General features: G+C 40.4%; 1 protein-coding gene across 6 annotated transcripts in view; it reads left to right on the top strand.

Moving 5' to 3' along the window:
* cxxc5a (CXXC finger protein 5a) overlaps nucleotides 1-16440 on the top strand; it is a 95890-nt gene extending 79450 nt beyond the window's left edge. For 4 of the 6 annotated variants that reach the window (XM_034684301.1, XM_034684302.1, XM_034684303.1 and 1 more), the window contains one exon: nucleotides 13348-14917. In XM_034684301.1, coding sequence (XP_034540192.1) covers nucleotides 13348-13392 — 45 coding nt within the window. In that variant the 3' untranslated portion in view covers nucleotides 13393-14917. Of the gene's footprint in view, nucleotides 1-13347 lie in introns of all 6 variants that reach the window. The other 2 variants (XM_034684307.1, XM_034684306.1) reach the window with 1 other exon arrangement.
* The last annotated feature ends 2186 nt before the right edge of the window (nucleotides 16441-18626 follow it).

Below are 18626 nucleotides of genomic sequence, written 5' to 3'. Positions count from 1 at the left end.
ATTATAAGCACCTAAAAGGACCATGAACATATGATTTGTTTTGGAGGGAATAAGACCTTAAATCGAGTGAAACTGAAGAACTCTCATGGTTGTCATCTTGGTTCCAGTTAAGAAAAGAAAAACTGACTGTTAAGAATCAGACTGATGTGTCTGAATATCAGCCTGTTGTTTTTTTAGTGTTGCATTGTTCAGTTGCAAATTAATGAGCTGCTTCTTTTGTCCCCGTTGATGATTAACCAAATGGTGTAATGTGGCAGCTCTCTATGTAGGTGGTATGACTCAATGTCTGCAACAGAAAAGGAATTTAATGTGAATTTATGATTTGCATTTGATGTTGTTGTGGCAGTTAGCCTAATACCAGTTGTTCACACCAGCCATGCCAAACCCGAGGGGGCTTGAATATTCATGAGTGTTGATGTTGATGTAGGTCATCATGCTGCTCGTAACGTCACAGGCTGATGATGTCGCTGATGGCCACCAAACATGAAAGAAACTCTGGGGTACCATGAACCTGTGTGGCCCCCAAATACTGAGTTTAATAGCAAACTGATCAGTGACTTCACTAATATTGTGAACTGCAGTTCTCTTTCACACATTTTTATTCCAGTCATATTTAAATATGTACCACTCAATAGTTGTTTGATCCGTCTGTCTAACTTTATGACATTTTTTGGGGCCAAAAATGAGAAGACACAAGTCTCTTTTCGATTCATTGTGCAGAACAAAATATTAATAAATTGAGTTAATGGGCAATATTGGTGCAGTCCAAATTTTAGTGTAAACAACTTGAGATGAGATAACTTATCCAAAAGAGGGATTATGTCACTATTTAGGCAGTGGCGGTTCTAGACCAAGTTTACCAGGGGGCCTTGGCTGGGGCCAAGGGTGTTGTCAGAGGGACACATTTAACCCTGACAAAAGAGACTGAGAAGGGCGAGGACCGGCTGAGAACAAACTGGCAAAACATCAGTGCATACAAAACTGCGACATATATATATGTTGCAGTATATATAACATATACTAGACACATATACTACTGTGTACTATATCAGAATGCAGACTGGCAGCAGATGTTTGGCTGTTTACACTCAACATGAGTCCCCTAGTGCTCTAAGGGACTGGAACCAAGTGCCACATGCTTGTGTTCTGCCTGTAACATTGGCGCAATACAGAAGCTTTTTTTATTGTATAACATTTGTTTGGTGTATAGGGTGGGTCACAGGGGGGTGACCCACCCTATTTCAGATTTACAGGGGCACTGGCCAATGCATTTAGGTAGTCCGATCATCAATTAACAAGGGACTGAAATATGGAAAGGGGGATTTTATTAAAAAAAAAACAGGATTCAAGGTTTTTTATTGTCATACCAATACAAGCTGTCACATGATATGGAACGAAATTCCGTTTCTCAGGTCCCGTATTAAGCCCAAAAAAGAGCATACAATTAAGGGAATAACAACAACAACAACAACAACAACAACAACAACAACAACAACAGTGGGGCGTGGACTTAGACTAATGGTTAAGTTGCTCGCCCATGAAGCAGTTGGCCTGGGTTAGAAACTCCGGCATGTCAGTCCCCCCACTCTCTCCCCCTTTCCTTCACTATCCACTGTCCTCTCCTCTATAATAAAGGTGTAAAAGCCAAAAAATAAATAAAAAACAACAACAGTGGATGCAATATAGAAGAAGTATTAGATTAGTTTGGTTTATATAATTAATCCTTCCTAACAAAAGCACTTATAACTTTGATATAAATTAGAAGAACAACATTTTGAGGAATGTATGTAAGAATGAAGACAAAATGTGTAAGTAATAAAACTGAACTTCTTCTAATTGGCACAAAATCTACATTAAACAAACTCAATAATTTCTCTATTCCCATCGACAACTCGCCCCTCTTCCCCTCCACTCAGGTTAAGAGTCTGGGTGTCATCCTCGACAGCACCCTCTCCTTCACCTCCCATATCAACCACGTCACCCGGTCCGCCTACTTTCACCTCCGCAATATTAACCGTCTCCGTCCTTCACTCACTCCCCACTCCACCGCCATTCTTGTTCACAGCCTCGTCACCTCCCGTTTGGACTATTGCAACTCCCTTCTGTTTGGTCTCCCCCACAAAACCCTCCATAAACTTCAACTGGTTCAAAACTCAGCCGCCCGTATCATCACACGCACCGCCTCCTTCCACCACATCACACCCATCCTGCAACAGCTCCACTGGCTCCCCATCACACACCGGATCAACTACAAAATACTTCTCCTCACCTTCAAATCCATACACAACCTCGCCCCTCCATATCTCTCTGACCTCCTCCATACTGCCACACCCGTCCGCACCCTCAGATCCTCCTCCTCCATCCACCTCACTGTCCCCCCTGCTCGCCTTGTTACCATGGGGAGCAGAGCCTTCAGCCGCTCTGCTCCCCAGCTCTGGAACTCTCTCCCACCTGACCTCCGCAACACTGACTCACTCCCACATTTTAAATCCAAACTCAAAACCCATCTGTTTAAACTGGCTTATTCCATCTGACCACAACTCCTCTGTCCATTCACTTAAAACTTTTTAAATTGTGTTTTATGTACTGTTTGCTATTTAAACTCTGTTTGTTTTTAATGTTGTAAGGTGACCTTGAGTGCCAAGAAAGGGCGCCTTTCTTGGCACTCAAGGTCACCTTACAACATTAAATAAAATGTAATTAAATTTAATTAAATTTAAATTTTAAATTTTAAATTTTAATTTTAAATTTCATTAAATTTAATTAAAATTAAATAAAACATATAAATAAAATGCATTATTATTATTATTAAGCTGCAGCTTTCCCTTTAAACAGGACAAATGCTTAGTAGGACCCGTGTTAAATTCAAACAAGATTAAGTAAACAAAAAAATGTCACACAGTTTTATTCCTTTGACAGAAGAAATGTGACATCACAAGAAAAAACTTGACAACTTGAAGCAGACAGACATACCAAAAGACCGGCATGAGATTGTCAAGAGAAAGGCAGGAAACATTCCCGCCAAATCAACCCACACAGAAAGCTTGAAGCAAGTTATAAATACACTCACCTGACCAGGTTATATGATGTCACCTTTTAACTCCATGGTCTCAGTGTCCTTTGTCGCAGTTTTTGTTCACTGGCACCACTACTAAGTTTTGCAAGGTCACTATCATCAATCTCTCTGCATCTCCCTCTCCCTGCTGCAAAGTGCTCTGCTCATTGTGGATTAAGTTGAGATCAGACCGAGTCCTGTCTGTAAGATGGGGCTGGATGTTATCCTGTCTTGATGTTGGGTCTTTGTGAATGACATAACATTGAGTTTGATCTAGACCTGTGCAGAGTAGGCTCAGGCTGTGGTGGTGGGGCTCACTGGGCTGAGAAATCCTGGTGGCACCCCTGTATTCACCTCTTTACCTTACAGGCCTTCAATTTGGCACCTTGTTTTTAACTGTAAAAGACCAGTATACTACGCATACTCACTATTTATGAGCACCCCATACAACCCTGCTTACTGACATTTTGTTAGTTAATTTGCTTGAAAACTCAAAATGAAAACAGTTTTCTTTTCAATCAGGAAAGCCCCAAATAAGGCTCTGCAACTTGTTACTACGTGGCCCCACAAAATTATTCAGTATTGGCTTTCGCCTCCTGTAGGGAGCTGTGACAGGAGTACATTTTCCATTTCTCCCCTGCTTTTTATTTGTCCTGTGTGCTCATACATTTCCCATTAGCAGTGTAGTAGTTGTCTCAGATGGCTTTGTTATTAAGTCAACAGCTCTTGTTCAGCAGGTGATTAGATCAGAGAATACAGCCGGGGCCGCAGCGTCGGTGAGCGGGATGTCATCAGGACACGCTAAATGTCAGAGGAGTAGTTTCATGGAGGATGTGCTGCATCAGGAGAAAAAGCAGAGAGTAGAGAGTCAGCAGTGATTAGCAAATGCCAATAATGAGCAGATGTGTATGTATTTGATTATCTTCTAACAAGTTATGTGTAAGAAAAAGTCCTCCTTCCCTTACATGCCCTTTATGTTTCCAAGTCAGTTCAGCCGTAACTTATGTGATCCAACCTGTGTCTTTTGGTGAGGTTGTCTGAGGATTAAGACTCCCTTTCTATCATTTATATGCACACACATGTTCGTAAAAGGACCAGATGACATGTCTTGTCTTTGTTTTGTCTTGCATTTGCATTGAACCTTGTGTTCCTGCGTTTACATGAGCCTGCAAGCGTAGCCGCGTCGATACACGAGTGCAGTCCAGCAGCCGTGTGTGCTTATTTTAAGGGTGTTGACGGTTTTCCATTGAAAGCTCACGGCAGCTCAAAGAGGAGCGTAAAATTGGCAAGTGAGGGGGAGTAAGCATGCTGAGGCCTTTGCCACCTCACAGCTCACTGGCTGAAGATGTCTGGATTTATTCTGGGAATGCTACATTTGAGAGAAATAAGTGGGAAGGCAGTTCCTCTGCGCTCGACGTCTGAATACCCTCCAGTGGTGTCAGTCTCAGCGATGCAGAGAAACAAGGAGAGTCGGGGTTAGGGAGTTGTAGTGTGCTTTGTTTTTTACTTGTATGTCACTGTACTTACAGAATGTACTGTACAGGTGGGTGGGGGGTGTTAGAAGATAGATAAGAGAGGATTTCATATCTCTTCTGCCCAAATAACAAGACCTTTGGTTATAAAAGTCGGTGGTTATGTCACAGGCTGTGCTTGTTTGTCATCAGACACACCAAACACCTGAACATACAAGTGTTGTCTTATGGGAACCCCTCTGTCGGGATCAGACATTGATATGGGAGCAGAGTATTCCCTCATGGTCCTTCCTGCCTTCCAGACACCGAACACCAGACAGTCAGGACAGAGGAGGCTCATGCAAACTGACAGGCATGCAGACTGACACCGAGACACATGGATGTGCGGGCAAGTTGCTGGGCAGACAGAGAGACAAGTTGGAGAGGACAGAGGAGTGCGTAGGAAGACTGAAAGAGAGGGAAGACAGAGGGGCACTCAGGGTGTCATACTGCAGCCACACAAAGAGAGCTGATTTGGTCATTTGCAGGTCAAAGGGTAGTTAAATGTCTATTGAACTTCCTTTAATGAACGTATATATTACATAACAATCAGTTAAATCATCATTTATTTATATACTACCAACCCTAGCCCCAGTTATCTCAGGACACTATTCATGAAGAGCAGGACTAGACACATTAACAGTGATGCAACACTTGTCCAGGAATGATTAAGCATTTGGCAAAGGTTGTGGGCAAAATCTTCCTTTTTACAGGCAGAAATCTTAGGCAGAACCAGACTGACTGGCAACCATGTGATGCAACCAGTTGGTGGGATGAAAAAAGGAGAGTAAAAGGAGCGATATGGAAAGAGTCAGACAGAAAGAACTGAAGATGTACCAAAAAAAAGTTGGTGCCAATAATATATAACATTTTCAACAGATTTTCTGCAGCTGCATTTCAACATGTAAATATTGTCTTTTGCCTGCTTTATAACCAAAGCTGCCAAATTCCCACCAAATCTCTCCTGTGTGAACCTAAGCCAATTTATCTTTGGAACAGTTACTGCTTTTCGTCAACATCAAATATTTTAATCATTAACTTTCATATTTATCATTGTTTTAACATCTCCATTATCACCGCTGTCATATTTGAAGCTAGAAACAAATAGAGATGCAATGACTACTTTGTATAATCTCAGATTCCAGCCTCCAAAATTTTATGAATTAACATCTCTGTCATTTATTCATGTTTTTTTTGTTATTATTGAAAGGCATTTTTGCCCTTTACAGTGAAGCAACACTCGTCCAGGGCAAAATATTCCTTTTTCACAGAAAGAAATCTTAGGCAGAACCAGACTGACTGTGACACAACCAGCTGATTGGATGAAAAAAAAAGGGGGGGTTAGAGGAGTGATATGGAAAGAGTCAAACAGACAGAAAGAATTGGAGATGTACAGAAAAAAAGGTGGTGCCAATAATATATAACATTTTCAACAGCTTTTCAACATGTAAATATTGTCTTTAGCCTGCTTTATAACCAAAGCTACCAAATTCCCGCCAAATCTGTTCTGTTTGAACCTAAGTCAATTTGTCTTTGGAACGGTTACTGCTTTTCGTCAGCGTCAAGATTTTAATCATTAACTTTCATATTCATCATTTTTTTAACATCTCCATTATCACCACTGGCATATTTGAAGCTAGTGATAAATAGAGATGCAATGACTACTTCGCAGTTTCTCAGATTCCAGCCTCCAAAATTTTATGAGTTAACATCTCTGTCATTTATTCATGTTTTTATTTTTTATTTTTTGAGGGAATTTTTGCCCTTTACACTTGTCCAGGGCAAAATATTCCTTTTCACAGGCAGAAATCTTGGGCAGAACCAGATAGATTGGCAACCATGGGACACAGATTCCAGCCTCCAAAATTTGATGAATTAATGTTGCTCTGTCATTCATGTGTTTTGTTTTCATTTTTTTTTTGGGAAGGGGGTTTAGGAGGGAATTTTTGTCTCAATTGGGTAGGACAGTAGTAGAGGGGAGCAGAGTGTTGGGACCAGCAACCACTGCAAGAAGGGCCACAACCCCTGTTCTTCAGGCACGTCCAAACTGCTTGGCCACCCTCGCCCCCATAGGTCTTTTTAACCTGACTTGTTGCATTCACCTTGGCTATGGGATAAATGTTTTAGTCCAGTAAAAGAAATCATTGTAATGTATTCTTTGAATCAATCACAATTGGCTTCTGGTATGGAGAGCATCTGTAGGAAAAATCTCGCCCCTTCAGCCAGACGAGCAGCGAGTGTTTATGCCAGCGGGAGGTCAAAGGTGTTTCATATTCAGTTGTTTTAAAGGTTTACTTTTCTGTTCCTTGTGAACAGCAGACAGCTCTACATCCCACATGCTTTGCTGCATTTGGAGATGCTTTGTGTTCATTGTTTTTTTTCCTGTGGGAGTCCATAGGGGAGTCCTATAACAGATGATTAAAAGACAGAAACCAGAATGTTTAGTGTTGCCTTTGTTCAAAAGTAAAGGCTTAATTTTTGCTTCAGAAACACCCAACAGCATGCATGCTCTCTGGATTAAAATCAGTTATGATGTATTAAGCTAATTTATGAAGCGGGTGGTCTCAACTCTAAAGGATTTTTCTACTTTTCCTTCAGTGGTGGTCTCGGTTACACACAAACTGTTTGTGCTATGCTAAGACAAATGTGCTCGCCTGGTTGGAAAAAACACATCCATTGATTTTAGTGATTGGCCACTTCACACCCACAGACCCCATCTGTTTGAACCCGTGCAATCAGTGTTGGTGAGGGAAGGCTTTTTCTATTCCTGAACTGCAGCCATTTTTCCATTGATTGCTCATGTTTGATAACGAGAGAAAAGCAGCATTTACAGTTCACTCAAGGGATGTGTTGTTTTTCCTTCCCACACATTACGTCATGGCCGGTCCAGACCTCACCAGGTTTTTGACATCTGTGGCAGCAGCAGATGTTGCTGTCCTTTGACTGTCTTTGTAACAGCTGAGTGCTGCTGCTGAAAGGTCACCACGGAGATGGATGGCGGGAGAACGATACTTAACTCATAGACCATGAAATAATGTTGGCAAGATGTTGGCTGTTAACCTGCAGGTTTGTGGTTCATAATGATATTCACTGGAGCCACAAAGTTATCTCGTTAGTGTGTTCTCTGGATATGATGCAATACAATACAATATTACAATATACTGTAGCTCAATACTGTACAATGCAGAACAACACATTTTCATATGATACAATTCAATACATTATGAAATTACCTTGTATGCTATACACTCAAAAAAAGCAACATGGGTGTCTGTTTTATCAACATAAGTCTAACATGTAGCTTCTATTGCATTAATTCATGTTTGGGGTTAAACCAAGCGGCAACCTCCGGTCTAAAAATATGAGTCAATGCGGAAGTGTTAAAAGCTGCAGTTCATCGAGGATCCGCTTGAGGCTGGCTCCAGAAGTACCGGAAGACACATACACATGAATGGGGAAAAGACGATCTTTGCAGCATTAATAAACATGTTTAAAGCCTGGTACAAAAGATGAGTGTAGTCTGAATAGCTAATTTCTCGACGTCCTCTCACTGTGAGGGGGGTGAATTTTTTTCTAATTCGGCAATTTCAAAGATATTGAGATTACTAGTCTTCCAATGAGAGGCACAGCTGCCTGTGGGAACACTGCAGCTGTTGGCTAGGAGGCTCAAAGCCTGCCTCTTTACGTCACACTGGCTCGACAGAAGCAATATGGCTGCCGCAGCTGATTGGCTTCAAAACAGCGTTCAGAAACAGATGGGTGACGTCACGGATACTATGTCCATATTTTTTACAGTCTATGGGTTAAACAAATTTAAATCATGTAGTTTTAACATGACATGCAAAATCCTTTAAACTACCAGAGGTCTTTATGTCAACACAACTGAATGGGTTTAGGTAGGAATCCCATCTGCAATACCTCTCCAGAGCAGAAGGTGGTAGTATGACAGGCCCTATTCATCAGCCAAGGTAGCATGCTTCCGGCAAAGAAGAGCGCCCCAATTGCAGTCAGTCACAGGCGATCTCTCCCAACTCCCGTGACCGCCTGTGACTGACTGCAGTTGGGGTGCTGGTGGCCTAGCGGTCTATGCGCCCCACTTATCGAGGCTATAGTCCTCGTCACAGAAGTCGCCGGTTCGACTCCCGGCCAGTCAACCATTTGCTGCATGTCTTCCCCCACTCTCTACTCCCCACGTTTCCTGTCTCTCTTCAGCTGTCCTATCAATAAAGGCGAAAAAGCCAAAAAATATAACTTACAAAAAAATAAAAATAAGCTCTCCGTAGTCATGTTATACAAGTTATTGTGACTCAAGAAAATGAAGTCAGATCCTACCTCAGTAAATATGTTGAAACAACCTTTACAAATTAAGTTGGACCCAAACATTGCAAATAAGTAATGGTAATGTCAAAACTTGATGTTCACTCAACATATTTAAAATTAGTTGGTTCAATTAAATTGTGTCTCGCTAAATGAAAGCATTTTGATTAGGTGGAAATTCTTTCCATAATTGTATTACGTTCACCCAACAAATTATTTCTGAGTGTACTATGCTATGCTATACTACACTTGTATACTAGGCGATGCAATACAAGATGATACAATGCAATACAATTCAATGTATTACAATGCAATACTGTGCAAACAGTACAGTACAATACAATGGTATACAGTACAGTACAATAATTTACTATATGATGAAATACAGTGCAATAAATTATGATACAATGCAGTAGGATGCGATACAATAAGATGGGCGTTATTTTCTTCATTAAATATTTTTTTTTAGATTCAGCTCAATTTAAATTAGTAGCAGCAGTAACACATTTAACCTAAACTTGTATTTATCAAACACAGAGTGTACATTAATATGGGTGCATAAGTGTTCACTGACTGCCAAACTATTTAGAGCTCCACCTACTGACTGGCTGCAGTAATCTCCGCCTCCGCCATGTTAACAGACGGAATTTAGGCCAAACAATAAAATTAAGATACACATCAAATACATTTTTAAACATGGTTTCTGTCTTTATAGTTAGTTCCTATAATGTTGTTTTATGTCCAAGTCATAGACTATAAAATATGGATGTAGGATCTGTGACGTCACCCATCTGTTTCTGAAGCGCTGTTTGAGACTAATCATTGGCGGCAGCCATATTGCTGCTGTCAAGCCAGTATGACGTAAAGAGGTGGGCTTGGAGCCTCCTAGCCAACAGCTATTGTTCCTGCCTGTCAATCAAGTCAGCTGTGCCTCTCATTGGAAGGCTCGTAATCTCAATATCTTCGAAATTGCCACGTTAGAAAAAAATTCACCCCCCGTACAGTGTGTGCCAGTCGAGAAATGAGCTATCCAGACTACACTCGTCTTTTGTACCAGGCTGTAAACATGTTTATTTCTGCTGTAAAGATCGTCTTTTTTGAATTGGTGTGTATGTGGTTTCTGGTACTTCCAGAGCCAGCCTCAAGCGGATCCTCGACGAACTGCAGTTTTTAGCACTTCTTCATTGGACTCATATCTTTAGACCCGAGGTTGCCGCTTGGTCCAAGTGCACACTCATCTGAGATGTTTGGTTTTAATTAGTCATGGGATCTTCAATAGATGATTGATTGACAGCTCTTTGGACAAATGTGGCCTCCTGCAGCTTTCATGACTGGATTAGCGAAGTTTAGGAGAAACGATGTGAGAAAACGTAACAAATACTTACACAACAGTTGTGGAACTTTCCAAAGCCACTACTGTCAGTTTTAAATGAAAACAAGAATCTGTTCTGGTGCAGACTGTACTGGCCTGAGGGATCTTTAATATTTTAAAGTTGAATGTGTGTTTTGGTTAGCAGAAAAGGTGTGATGTCAGTCCCGTAGCTCTACCAGCCAGGTCACTTCTGTGCATGCCTAGGCAGCACCAGCGTGATGTGTCAGACCCTAGTGAGGAGGTCTTTTGGCCTCACATCTCACAATGAGTGGAAATTAAAGCATGTTGTCTATTCTAGATTCAGTCAGTGATCAAACAGCATTTTCACCATGGTAGAGAGTGATATGAAGTTGAGAAGCAGATGTGAGCTGGCACAAACATGTGGGCTACGTATGAACAGCGCTGTGGTTTTTTTAGTGTGTCTGCTGTCAGATTGTTCTGGAATGAGTCAATTTAACAAATAAAGCACAGTGTGGGCTATATTTGGCAGAGATCACTGAGGTAATTACCTTGCTTGAGGTCTTTTTACCCAAGCAAAAATGTTTCACTTTTGTCAGCAGGAGTTAACTTTCAAATTGAAAGTAAAATGGAAACCTGTGGCGCACGAACCCTGCCGTCGCTCTGTCATGTCCAGATATGAACAATAGCATCCGAACGAAAACTGTGCTGCTGATTCAAGGCAACAGGAATGGTTTAAGTGGGCCTGAAAAGTAATTAGAGTTGGTATTGTTTTTTGTTTCAAACAAACTTTTCTGAACTAATGGGCCAGTCAAATCTCAGCTGCCTTTGCTTGAAAAACTCAGAGTTTCAGCGCTCTGAGAAAGACCTGATCCACAAAACGTCTGATGAATATTTATTATAATAAGTAGTAAAATAGAATAACATCATGACGTCATGCCCTTTGGGGACATGGCACTATCCTGCAAGGAACGCCATGTTCTCAAAGGGCAAAACAAATATTTGTATTTGCATCTGTATGTCACTCACATGCAGTAAATGTTGTTTTTCCTTTTCATTAAGTGGGTGAGACTGTATGCATTGTGTGTCTAAGTGTGCGTATGATTCCTGATTAAACCTTATGCTGTTGAATACTGATGGAAAAGTGAACCAGAATCCGTTGTATGAGAATTTTATTTTAACAGCCTCACTGTTTGGTGTGATTTCGGGGGTGTATTGTGAGTGTCGGTTAACGTGCCACTGTGTGTGGAGGTGTGTGACTGTACTTGAATACATATTGGTTCGGTGTGAGAGTGTGTGTGGGTGCATAAATGTTTGCCGAGATCCTCCTGCCTCGCTCCAGGCAGAGCTGGCTAACGGAAGAAGAATCTGTGCTGCAGAACCAAGTTGCACTTTGCAGGACGCCAGCCGTACTGCAGCTCTAGGGACCCCTAGCTGCTCTGTGCCTCCTGACTGGCAGGCCCCCTGAGCTGCTGCTGAGCCCTGCAGCTGCATGCATGTGTGCTGCTCCTGCTCGCTGCAATCGCACAAACGGATAACCACGGCCGGAGAGAGGGGTGAGGGACAGAAAGCAGAGTAATCATTGGTGATGGTGTGGGAGAGCGATGTGTGTGGTGGCTAAATAATAAATGTGGCATATCGGGTTTTGTGTGAAGCCAGGACTGAAGCACGTTCCTGCGGTGGAGCTGAGGGAGGAAGGGAGGTTGCAGAGATTTCGCACATAGGAGTCACACAGGGATAAATACTTGAATAGAAGTGTAGCTGTTGTTTGACATCAATCAGATAACATGTTTAGATCCAAAACATAAAGCAAACATCATAAAACATATTGAAAGAGTGGAGTTTCTCTAAATGCAGAGCTATTGTCAGCAATTAATATGTTCAATGTTATTTCTTGTCTTTTTATAGGACCTTCTCTCAAAAACAACCAAATAAATGTTTTACATTTTTTAAGAATAAGTAAATCATATTAAATAATATGATCTGGATTTACAAAAAGCATGCAGTATCCTAACTATTCTTGACAATCATGAGGATGCTAACAGGATGCTAACAACCTTTAAAGCTAGGGTTGGTAGTCACAGAAAACTAGCATAAATTTGAATGTAGCATTTCCTCAGGACTCCGTCTAACACCCCCCCCTCCCCTCAGAGCTCCTCAAAAACGACACCCCCACTCAAATGCACGAGCGCAGCTGGTTTAGCAACCACATGATCGGACTGATTCAAAACCGGTCCTCAGCACATTGTTTGTGTTTTGCACTACATCAACTCATGTCTCACTGAGCGGTAAGAAAACACCAAAGCATTATCATAGAGAAAGTTAAAAACACAAACAAACATGAAATGTACGCGCAGGAGGCGGGCAGAACGGAAGGACAGGATTTGATTGGTTTCATATTTTGGCTCCTGATGGCAGGGATTGGTTGGTGTTTTCCCAGGTTTACTCCGGCTGTAGATAGCGGCTTACTTTCGCTCTTTTTAAGAGCCCTTTATGTATTTATTGCCATCCGGACATAAAGTTCACATAACCAGTATAACAAAAAGTGTATTTAAATCTGACTTTGAACCCCAGCTTTAAATTATTTGTTTTATTCTAAAGTATAATAAAATTACCTGTTAATACAAACAGTTTCATCCCAAATTGTGCCCTTCAACAATATATTAAAATGCGCTTTAGCCAAATAGTTGGAACTACTTTCTGAAAAAGAACTAAGGTACTTTCTATCTACTATTGAAGTACTTTTCTGAACTGTGGTTCCTTCAGTAGATCTGGAACACTGAAGAGCATTAACATCGAAATACTGAAGATGTCTGTTGTGAAACTTTATAAATTGAATCAAATGTTTTAGAAAGTGAGTCAGAATAAAAAGGCAATTAAAAAATTCTGGTTCAAATACTTTTTACATCTATGCACTGGACAAGTGACCCAAAAACATGATTTGGTAAAATCATAATAACTATTATTTTCAGCCTTTAAAATAAAGAGAAAGAGAAAAGTAACTGTATGTTGGTATATTCCCTTATTTTTGTAAACCGTGGTAAAAATCATGTTTTTTTTATTAACAAAACCTACCTCCTCTTCTCTCTCCCCTCTCCCTCCCTCTCCTCCCTCTTGTCCTCTGTTTCTCCAAGAAGGTGATGCTTCCTACAGGAGCGGCGTTTCGGTGGTTCCAGTAGGACTCCTCCTCCTCCACCCCTACCCAAAGCTCTGCCATCAAGTGCAATGCCAACTCCTGGATTGTCTCCGGAACAGAAACTGGCTAATAAACAAACAAACAAGCAACAAATAAAATAATGGAAAAAATAACAATAAAAAAAACAATGTTAAAAAAAACAATCGGGTAATGGATGCACCTACTTATTCCTTGAACCAAAAATGAAGCGTAAAGAAAAGCATCTATGGCAATTTTCATTCCCTTTTCTATGTTTCCATTTTGGTACCTTTCGTCCTTTTTCCAGCAGGTTTTTTTCTGTCGCTTCTACATAGAACTGTTCATTGCCAGAAACAGAAATGACGGACTGAGTGTGGACAATCAACTAATTTCTGTGTTTGGTGTTAATGTTGTTCATGTGTGGAAAGATACAGTACTTGTGTAGAGAATGTAAATTTACAGCTATATTTCAAAACTAGTGGCTAATGGCAAACATTATTGTAATTCTTCACCATTATGTTTTGTAAACCCTTGTCTATTTTATAATTCATGCTGAGTTTTCAGGCAGATCAGTGGTCGTCTTTGAAAACAAAGAGAAGTTTTAAACTGCAACATTATGGATTTTGGATTCAAACACAGCCAGAGGACTTAAGTTATTGACCATATCCACACAGCGGCTATTTTCCTCTGATGTTACGCTAAGGGTGGGAGGCTTGGATGCTGCTTGGCCACACTGATGTGTTCCAGGCTGTTAGTTGTATCAGTAAAGATTTCTGACAAGTAATCATCATTTCAATGCTTCAGGATTTATCCAGAACACAATAAAGTAAAAATTCAGAGAAATGTGGCAATACTTTTACAACACATAGCCACTGCCTCACAACCGCTAATAGTGGTTAAGCTACTCTGTACAAAAGGATAGATGTACTTTCCTAGCTTTCATAATATTAGCTAGGATTTTACTTCTCAGGTATTGAAATGATAACGAGGATCCGGTTGAAAGCTAACATTAGCTATTCTGCAACAGTAGCTAACTTATTATCCAATTTTGATGTTGGACTTTTAAATATGGCTGACTGTGCCTCCAGATTTTCACTAACATTTGTCTTTTGAAATGACAAACCATGAGAAGCAACGAGAATCATTACTTTACACCTATACAATCTACAACCTTGTGTGCCAATGTAGCTCATTGGTTCAATCCTGCACACCCTTATACAGAGGCTACAGTGCTCTCAGTGGCAGGCCTTGGTTCAACTCCCACTAGCAGCCTTTAAGCGCATGTCTCCCCACTCTTCCCCTGTTTCCAATTCTATCCACCAACTTAATCTTCAGTAATGGCACGAGGAAGACCCCCAAAAAATCGTAAACAAAACATAATGTTAGCGTTTTAACCTCCCACCTTTAGTGAACCTATTAGCTACTGCCAGACAATAGCTAACTTTTCCCTAACTAAAGACAACGGCTGTTTTCAAAACGGCCTGCTACATACTACCTACTAATGTGGTAGGCAGTAGGTACTCCCTACTACAAACTGCGTTTGAATTTAGTATGTAGTATGACTGTTTTGTTCAATCTGTGTTGCAGTCACAGGTTGCAGTGCGCTGGGCCAGACGTCACTGAATTTCCGTTTACGAAAAGCAGAAGTAAACAACGGCCAAGCTAATAGAGAAACTGCTTCTCTATCATCACTTATGATTTAAAAAGTTGGGAAGTGGTTTATATGGAATTTAATAATTTCCACAGCACCTAAAAACTGAGTTCACCCGTAAATAAAAGAAGAGAAAAGAAAAAGTGGAACTTTAGCGCTGTGCATTATGGGAAACAGTACACGAGGCAGACTGGTCCGATGCATACTGAGACATTTTCCCGAACCAGTAGACATCAGGGGAGTTTTGGCATACTGCAGATTTTGCTCTTGTTCACTTACTACTTACTGCATACTGAATTTTGGCCAAATCAGTATATACTACTAGTATAGTAGGCGGTTTCGAAAACAGCCAATGTTAGCTTTCAGCCACTTGCTAGCTAACACTGCCTGTAGTTAGGGAGTGGTTTGCAACTACTATAACCGTTTGGTGGAGCTACTAATTCCAAAACAAAGGTGCAAATGTCTAGCTTAAATAATGTTTGTGAAGAATTTACTTCTTTTCAAACAAAGTTGTTGCTATGCCGCGACAGAATGCTAACACTGCTGTCAAAGTGTTGGGTTTTTAGATTTATTACGGCAGAATTTGAGCATCCCACCCAAAGCTAACCATTAGTTATTGTCAGAAAATAGCTAATGTTAGCATTCAGCCATTTGCTGGCTAAAATTGCCATTAGCTGGAAAGTAGCTGAAAGCTGATATCACTGTTTGACTGAGCTACTTGGTGCAATAGGAAAGACGTAGATTCCTCACTCCTTTTACGTTTGCCTGAAATGACCTTCTGGTATTTAAGTATCTGTAACGATAGCTTCAACATTACAGCAGGTATGAAGCCTCTCATTCTGAAGCCATGGGAAAATGGCAGCTGTATGAATATGGTGAATTAGGCAAACCTACAAAGACGCCTCACTGGGTTGAAGATACAGTTTGCCAGAGCCATCACTACTGTAAACTCCTCAATCAGCCCTCCTCTTCATCTCCAAACTTTCCCTTTAGTGAGGCTGGCAGCCTTATGTTACTGTGGCCCTACTGAGCATGTGCCAATACTGCTCAGGGTGACAGCATTGACAGACAGCACTTGCTCTGAGTCTACCCTACTGAACGCACTGAGACAAGATTACATTTTCTTTTTTTTGTATTTTGTTTATTCGTTATCATGATTTTTGTTATGTTGCTGGGTAGCTACAGCTTTTAAAAATAACCAATCTTTGTATTTGTTTAGAAAATTGGACTGGTTTTGTGAATAAAAAGGAATGCATGTATTCGTGTCAAAATTTACAATCCTGCTGTTTGTCTACTCGTCTATTTGCATGTTTCTTTTTATAAAAACAGCTGGTTTGACAAAAAGAAACATTAAGTATAAACTATAAATCAATCCAAAAATATGTTTCTTTCTCTTTAATATTTGGATGTTGTAGGAGAGATCAAAGTTTCTGACATGAGGAGAAGTCATTAAAAGTAAACCAAGCTGTGGAATGGATCGCCATGATGTCCTTGACTGAGATATTTCTCTCGCTGCTTCTGAGGAAAAGAGGAGATGGATGAAACTTGCCATGCTAACCAACAAAACTGAAAAATGTTTGAATGACAAGTATTTTAGTTTCTGTTCTGTAGTGTTTTGTCTCTTGAAAATCCTTAATGTCATTATCCTCTCATAGATCTGTACCTTCCACAAAGGTCTTTGTAAGATTAATACTACTCCAGTCAAGAACGCACAAGAAAATCATTTCTACAGCAGCGCTTGAATACCAATGGAGTCACAAAGTCGCCGAGCTGAAGATGTGTGGTGTTGAGTAAATTAATATTTAAAGATTTATGGAGCTGGGTACAAGTCCATTAATCCGATAATCTGTTAATCGTTAATTAACAACACTCTTTAAATCTAACTTTTAACGTGGATGTTAATTTGAATTACGATTACCGAAACTTTTAACTCAAGCCTTCAAACTTTCAAGCTACCTGACTTCACTACAGGAATGCAGCGCTGTGGCAGCAGACAGCATCTCACTGAGGTTGTTGACCTGAGACAGAAGAAGGACCAAATCCTGCTCTTACCTGGTAAGATGGACTGCAGACAAATTTTGCAAGGGCATACGTTACTTGTAGATTGTAAGCCATCCATGGATTGTTCTGGAGATGATGTGTTTGGATTATTTATTTTACTGGATTTGGATCGTGGGAACAATTTTCCCAGCAGCAGGATGGGGGGCAGACTGTCAGAATTTTAACATATTTTAACACTAATGTTAACATCTGCTAATTTCGAACAGAATTAATGGATTAACTGTTATCAAAGGTAAAATCTTACTGTTTTTTTTTAATTATATTTTTGGGCTTTTTGCCTTTAATGATAGGACAGCTGAAGAGAGACAGGAAACGTGGGGAGTAGAGAGTGGGGGAAGACATGCAGCAGATGGTTGACTGGCCGGGAGTCGAACCGGCGACCTCTGCGACGAGTGCTATAGCCACGATACATGGGGCGCTCAGGCCACCAGCACCCCAAAATCTTACTGTTGTATGAAATTTTTTCCAATATTGTAGATCTTAAATGATGGTTTTATGATGTGTCTAAACTGTAGCGGAAGCATCCACTACTGGTCAGGGCTGCAGCTCTGGTTGACAGCTACTTCCATAAAGCTATAATAATAATAATAATAATAATAATAATAATAATAATAATAATAATACATAGGATTTATATAGCACTTTTCTTCATACTCAAAGTCACTTTACATAAGCTAAAAGTTAAAATAAAACAGGTAAATAAAACAGAACTAGGACAGAGGTGGGGCAGGGTTAGAGGTCATGTGTTGTATGCTTTTTTGAATAGGTAGGTCTTGATGTGGTTTTTGAGTGATTGAAGTGAGTCAGAGTTGCAGATGTGTGGAGGGAGAGAGTTCCAGAGAGCCAGGGCAGTGATGGCAAAGGCTCTATAATGCTCTACTACTTGAGTGTAAACAAACACAGATGACAGAGGGCATGTCATAGAGTGGTGCGGTTTGGCAGTATTTTGACCTATGAAAATAAAGTTGTATGTAGGCTGTGTCTGCTTAAACTGGCATACAACCACTCAACTGGAGCAGTGTATGTCTAGCACCAGCATGTAGGCATTAACTTGCAAGGAGGGATAGCTACACTCAGTACAAAAATATTTGACATTGTTTACCCACAGACTTTGTGACCCTGTGTCGAGCTGAGTTAAGTTGCGCTAAATGTTGACTCTTTGCTTGCTTCTTGACTTGTCAGGTAGTTTTAATTTCCATTTAAACGACTAGGATATTAGTCATTATGGAACATCCCTCCTTCCAAAGACCGAATTTAACACCAAGTAAATGGAACATATTTTAAAGAGAGCAGATGAGGTGAATGCTTTATTCTAACCTTCTGTCAGTTTTCCGTACACCCCTCTAATGGACAGTAACAAATGTTTTTAAAACCCCAAATATCCATCTAATCATTTTATTAGCTATTACAACCTTTCCTCTCCGTACTTGTTTCACATCCATGGGGTTGAGAGGAAGTTTAGATAAGACTTAGAGAAGTGCAAGAATCGCTAATTAAAATGAGAAACCCAAAATGTGGACAATCTCATGCAGACCCTGATGTAATTA

The sequence above is a fragment of the Notolabrus celidotus genome, chromosome 5 (assembly GCF_009762535.1).
Source record: "Notolabrus celidotus isolate fNotCel1 chromosome 5, fNotCel1.pri, whole genome shotgun sequence".
NCBI classification, from domain to species: domain Eukaryota; kingdom Metazoa; phylum Chordata; class Actinopteri; order Labriformes; family Labridae; genus Notolabrus; species Notolabrus celidotus.
The sequence above is the reverse complement of the archived record's forward strand: the minus strand, read 5'-3'. Positions and strand labels throughout refer to the sequence as shown.